This window comes from Alligator sinensis, unplaced genomic scaffold (assembly GCF_000455745.1).
Source record: "Alligator sinensis unplaced genomic scaffold, ASM45574v1 scaffold93_2, whole genome shotgun sequence".
Classification (NCBI taxonomy): Eukaryota; Metazoa; Chordata; order Crocodylia; family Alligatoridae; genus Alligator; species Alligator sinensis.
In genome coordinates this window covers 3,202,215-3,208,926 of record NW_005841854.1, presented here as the reverse complement: position 1 = coordinate 3,208,926, position 6,712 = coordinate 3,202,215, and the positions used below count along the sequence as shown (strand labels likewise).

Below are 6,712 nucleotides of genomic sequence, written 5' to 3'. Positions count from 1 at the left end.
CTGGCTAGCCGTATAAGAGGCTTGAGCCGTTTCCACCCAAGTTGGAGAACTCCAAGGAGAACCCTGCAAGGGAGGATTTCACAACCATCTGGAGGAGAACTTCACATCTCGTGAAGATCTCTAAGTGCTGCGGAGTCTATTGGACCCAGCGTATACCTTGAGAAGGCTATAGGGGTCTGATCAGCCTCTGGCCTCTCCCCGTCGCCGAATAATCCCTCGACGAACCCCTTCCCTGCGCGCAAGTTCCACGGAGCCTAGCAAACTTCGTGTGAGTGTATCCAGAGCTCTTTCTCCGAGTTGTTTTCTTCGGTTGACATGACGGGCTCGCGTGTTTAGAGCCTTCAACCGGATTGGGCTAGAGGTTCGCGTGGAAGGAACTCTTGTCCGCCTCTCTTCTTTTCTGTCTGTAACCGCAACTCAAGCAAGTTTTCCTGCCTGCACCGCGACCATCTTCGGTGTAAGTAAAATAATCTTTAATCAACCGCTAAGCGTCCATGCCTAATTCTAGTCCGCCGGCCTGCATTCCCCGACCCACGTGCCAGGGCTGCTGGCCACAGCCCGCCACGCGCCCCCGAGAACCTCGGACCGCTCCCGGCCCGCACAGCTTCGTCACACTGCCGACTCATGTTCATCTTGGAGCCCACTAGCATGCTAATTAGCATGCTAATTAGCAAGCTCCAGCACAATCAATTCATATATAGCTTTGTGACACCTGTACCAAATGTCTGCACTACAGGAGATTAAATGCTTCCAGTGATATCACTTAATCAAACATATTAGTGTTGTATCATTCTGAGGGTCTAGACTACAAGAGGGCTCTAAATTAAATGGGAAAAATACAGAAATTATCTTTAATTTGCCAGCAATGACAATGATAAAAACCTGACATGGAATTTTAGTTGAAATGGTTAAACTAAGAAAAAAATTAACGGATTACTTCTATAACTGCTAGATAGAAAGCCTTCTCCCTCCATTAAAAAAACAAAACAAAACCCAAAAATAGACAGACTTGTTTGGCTAGTAAATAGTGGAAACCATTGAGGGCACAAAGGAGTTCCTTGAGGCAAAAGAGTGCCTTTACAACTGGGGTATGATATAGCCCATGGGCTGAACCTGGCCACTAGGCTCCCAAGAGGCAAGATATTGGTGGCAGAGGAGCAGAGGCAATGTTAATTACTACAGCAATTAATACTGCTGACACTTGTCCTGCCGTCACATTTCTAGATCTGTGGGGCGTTCCATGGGCTAGATGACGCAGCCCCATGTGCCATACTGGGCCCATGGACCGGCCCTGTGTCACTCATCCAGTTTGTTGTATAGGCACTGGCACATTTCATGCTAGTTATTTTGCTTAACTCCTTGTTTTTGTTAGCCTGTTCTAGTATCCCAAAGGGCTTAAATATTCTCACTTTGTTGCTCTTCCTTAGGACAACTCTGGTCTCAATGATGATCTCACTGAAATCAGTGGGTCATTAGCCAACATTATCTACAACATCCAAAAATGTAGTATGAATTTTGTAGTGCACATTAAGAAAACATTAATTTCCAGTGGATATGGAAGGAAATACAAGCATCCAAACAAAATCAAAAGAACAGAAGGTGGAGGAAGAAACATCTCAACAGCAATCTTCTTACCTTTCGCTATTGTTGGCATGTGGAAAGGAATGCTAATTACACCCACCAAGTCTTCCAATGGAATCAAAGACCGCAGTATTGACCTGATCCTAATGGCTTCCCCTTTGCCGGCATGGATTAGCTAAATGAAAGCATAAAAGAAAAAGAAAAAGGATTAAGCATTTTACCCCCACACCTGCATCTACCTTTGCCTGCACCCTCTAGAAACCTTCTGAGGTACATATTTTTAAAGTAAGTATGAGTCAGGGTCAAACTACACTGAACAATATACATTTTGCACAATTTATATTTTATTTGTTGTCACATTGATTCAAATTGATAGATTCTAGAACCATGGAATTTTTGTTATTTGGGAAGAATGATCTCATTTTCAATATTAAATGATGGGACACCTGGGGAACAATGCAAGGTGCGCACATGTAACAGGCCTAGTGCAAAAAGCCCCTTGAACAGGTAATGAGCTTAGTTATCTTGTCATTGGCTCCACTATCCCAACCTGGTCCACAGCTCCTTCAGGTGGCCAGGAACTTATAAAAAAAATCAGGGCACAGTGTTTCTATATCTAACAAATAATAATAGTAATACACCTCTCACATCAGATAATTTATAATAAGGGTGACCTAAAATATTTGAGGACTGTACAAATCTGACATTTAGTTCAAGTGAATCCAGAAATATTTCTCAATGCAAGGAAGCAAACTTGCAAAATTTAATGTAATTTTGACAGAAATTGTGTCAAATTATGAATTCAATGTTAAAAAAAGAGTCTTAGATAACCTTTCCTAACCCCATCTTCATTCATCTATTATTTCTGTTCATAATTCAAAATCCAATGTAACAAAGAATTAGGTAAATAATTCAGTATAGGGGTAATTCTGTTAAATTTACTGGGACTACTCCCATGCAAAAAAAATCCTATACTCTTTGAAGGACTAGATGTTAAGTTTGTAGGCCCTTTGAGGTTTTGAGGCAGAGACCATCTTTGTATAGTAATATGCATTTGTTCAAGGCCTAACATTATGATTCCCCAACCTTGAGTAGTATCTTCAGTGCAAATGCACACATCAAGATGAAAAACTACTTTCTCTCTCATAACAGAACTGATTCTTAGTATTTTGATCGGACAAAATATTATTTTTCCTTTTCTATGAATCAAATAATTTGTTAAAAATATATATACCAAGAGAGTAAAAAAATGCTGCTTAAGAATTATTTTACAATCATGCAAAAAGAAGGAAAGTTTGAGTAGTTTGATAGGCTAGATGTTACCACACTGTGCTCCCACCTGAGAAAAATTGAGCTCACAAACAACTTCTGGACCCTCCCAAGGAAAGCAATAGAGAAATTAATGGACTGTTTTTTGTCTTCTGAAAGGAGAGATATAAGCTTCCTTCTACACTTCTATTCCTTTTTTCTTGTTATGCTTTTCAAATGTTTTAGAAATGCAGAGTGGATCAGTATCAATGACAGGAAAAGGAAAAACAAGGGGATCAATCTCTGGCATTCTTTCAAGATGAAAACTTAGAGGCCCTTGTACAACATAGTGCCCTCTGAGAGTACAGAGGGGTGTAACAATCAGGAGAGGATCCAAAGGAGGTGTGCAGCCACAGCAGCAATCCCCATTTCATCCCACACCATAGAGGCAGCAGCCAAAGAGTTCTGTTTAGTTCCAAAGCAGGTAAGACTCTTCCACACTGCTCTTGACAACTGCTCCTTTCCCCTCCATGCTCAGTGGCACCTTCTTTCCATCCGTTCCCCCTATCTCCTGCCCACTGGATGCCACTTCCTGACTGATCTGAGACAAAGTGGAGCTCCAGAGTTATTCCAGTCACAGTCCAGCTGAGCTATGCAGGGAGTCAGACTCAGCCAGGGACAGGGCTGGCTGAGCCCAGACTCAGCCAGGGACAGGGAGGTTCCCCTTTCCTTCCATGTCCCCTGGGAGATTCCCCACCAGCTCAGGGATGGAGAATCTGTCCGCTGCCACTACTGTCCCCAGCCAAGCCTAGGTCCCTGCACAGCCACTCCCTGAAGCCCTGACTAGAGCAGGGAAGGGGCAGCTGACAGAGGCAATGTCAGGTGGGTCTTTCCTTCCTGTGCCCAAAGGCATAAGTAGAGGGGAGAGGGGGAGAAGAAAGGAGGTCCCACTGATGGGGTGCCAAGAGCAGGAGGGGAGATTCTTAGCAGATTCAAGTCCCTGGCTGCTTATACTTCATTGTAGTCTGTGTGGTCTGTTTGTGGCTGGAAGCAGAGGGTGCAGCCACCCCTGCAACACCAGTCACTGCTCCTTCACCTCTCTTTCCCAAATCCTGGATCTGCTTATGGTAACACTTGAAACATTTCCAAGGGAAACATACTGGGAAACAGTTTGAAAAGGAAACCTTTCAGGCAGGAGATAGAAGTATGTTCCCTGTGCCATTCCCTAGCTGTAACATTTTAAAATACTGCAGCCTCCTCTAGCACCAGCCAAGGGGTGTTAGAGTAGTATGCAATGACCTGCAACTCTGCTCTCAGTCCCTTCACTCCTTTGTTTTCTGACAGGGATGGTAGGTAGAGGGGAAGGGAGAGCAGAGAGTCAAAGAGGAGGAGGAGGTTCCCCAAGCCTCTCCTCCCCGCCGTGGAGATAAGAGGTAGAGGGGATTGGGGCTGGAGGTCCTAGCTCTGGCACAGGTCTGGCAGGGGAACTGGAAGGTGATAAGCCTGACTCCAGGTCCCATGCAACTCCTACGTGTTGCCCCCATTCAGGTGTAAACACAAGTAAAACACTTCAAATAGTACCTCATTTCAAGAGGTACTAGAGGTACTATTGCAAAACATTTCAACTACTTCTGGAATTCTGATTTGCTATTAGCTTCTGAGGGAAAAATTTGCCTATACACAGATTTTAGGAAATCCTTATAGCCAATATTCATCTCTCAGTTCCTTAATCATTTTCATCAAAATGATCTCATGTTTACATACTGCACTGACATACCATTGTTTCAAAATAGTAAAAAGCCAAATGTTTAGACCACCAAGCTATCAACAAGAAAGTAGCTCTACTGGACAGTATCTGAAGAAACAAGACTTACGTGCATTTCAGGGGCACAGCGTCCTAAGAGGTCAATCAAAGCAGCATAAAATGTCATGATGGCATTTCCCATGTGGATTGTGTCATCTTCTTGTTCTTCCATCTCACTTGTGTTTATTTATTTGTTAATGGAAACAAAATATGAAATATAAAGATGCGTAAGGCTTTTACATCAGCAAAAAAATCAACAGAAGCTGGGAGGGCGAGGCAACAGAATCTGCTCACAATTACAGCTAAATCCTGGGTGAGTTCACTGCCTTCAGATTGCCATGAGATTAATTTAGAACAAAACTATACTGGCATATCTAGTACTTTTTATCCTCTATTTTTTGTAGTGTTGCAATTTCAGGTATATTTTTCAACTCATTGGGCACAGAAAATAAGTACCTAGAGAACAGAGGTCTTCATGCATTTTAATGCCTGAGGTACCTAACCTAACACAATGCTACTTTACATCCTCCTTTTTAGTCATGTGTAGCAGGAGATTCCACTGAGCCCTCTAGTATTTGGAGGGAACATCTGGGAAAGTACAGACTACATGCAGCACCTATTTTCCTTCAAAACAGGAATCTGATTCCTACTTATCTGGCTGACAAACAGCAGGAAAGAATCCTAAAAGAAAACCAAGATTGATAACCAGTTGCCTGGTTGGTAGCTCTGAGTTAAGGCAGAGATGGTGGCAGCTGGCAGAAGATACACTTCCTATAGAACTTAAAGAAGAAGGGAAGGATATTTTCTTCCCATGCAGTGAACTAGATTATGTGATAATAGTTTAAGAACAGACTAACAAAAGGCATGATGAACTGGACAAATGAGATTAAGCCAAAAGCATAGGTTAGTTAAATTGCTCTCTTGCACTTACAGGGTTTTACAGGATCCATTACTAGGGGAAGGCCCATCTCTGGTAGGATCTTCTGATATTTTTATAGCTTCCTCCATGGCAGCAAGTAAACCATTGCCTCCTTCACCTCTCAGTGCTGGACCAAAGCACTCAGGGCGACGAATAAGCAGCCTGACCACAACATTAGCATTCTCTTCAACACTCTCTCCTATCATATGAAGGGTGGGGAAGTGAAAGGGGAAGAATGACAATTCAAGATAATATGAATTCAGTACAATTCTGAGAAATGATCAGATAAAAGACCATGATGAAGAAGCATCATGTCTACATCAGTACAATGTAGAATGTAATTAAACACCAAAGACAATTTAAATTATGCTCAGTTACATAATAAACAAGCAGAAGTATGACATTTTATAATACCACCGAGAAGAAGCAAAGATGATTAGTATTTTCATATTTAAATCCTTTGATTCTGGCTGCTGTTCATTTTTAAAAGTATAAAAAGGTTCTCTATTGTCTTGATTTCCACATCATTAAAATTTACTTGATATTGTAAAATCAGAAAGAGATAAGAAGAGCCAGATTAAATATTACTTTCACCATAAAAGTGATTAAATAAAAAGGACACATAAAAATAATGCACATCCTATATACCTATGCTGAAGTTTGCACTCGTGTCAGAAGGCTGTACATGTACCAATGAAGCAAGTAAATACTGAAATCAGGCCCTATATGTAGTAGTGTCATGAGGGCAGGAAGAGTACGGTACCCGCCCTGGGTGCTGACTGGGTAGAAGTGCTAGAATCGCTCTCCAGGGGTCTTTGCCATGGCAGGGGGTAGCCCCATGCTGTCCTGCCAGGTTGTAGGAGCAGGACAGTGCCACACCAAGCAGTATATCTGGAGAGTGAGGGGATACTGAAATCAGGCCCTATATGTAGTAGTGTCATGAGGGCAGGAAGAGTACGGTACCCGCCCTGGGTGCTGACTGGGTAGAAGTGCTAGAATCGCTCTCCAGGGGTCTTTGCCATGGCAGGGGGTAGCCCCATGCTGTCCTGCCAGGTTGTAGGAGCAGGACAGTGCCACACCAAGCAGTATATCTGGAGAGTGAGGGGAGGGGGGGGGGGTTGTGGAATGAACAGAATTTTGGGGGCCTTTCCCAGTACAGG

The 6,712-nt window shown here is 42.9% G+C and overlaps 1 protein-coding gene across 17 annotated transcripts in view; it reads right to left on the bottom strand.

Moving 5' to 3' along the window:
* The window catches only part of RYR2 (ryanodine receptor 2), an 847,904-nt gene that overhangs the window by 240,024 nt on the left and 601,168 nt on the right, over positions 1-6,712 (bottom strand). For all 17 annotated transcript variants that reach the window (XR_003095960.1, XM_025213656.1, XM_025213760.1 and 14 more), the window contains 3 exons: positions 5,565-5,751; positions 4,704-4,809; positions 1,636-1,756 (listed from right to left, as the gene is read on the bottom strand). Coding sequence is in view for 16 of the 17 variants with exons in the window: in XM_025213656.1 (XP_025069441.1) it covers positions 1,636-1,756; positions 4,704-4,809; positions 5,565-5,751 (414 nt within the window). In the remaining variant the exon portion in view is untranslated. The remainder of the gene's footprint in view (positions 1-1,635; positions 1,757-4,703; positions 4,810-5,564; positions 5,752-6,712) is intronic.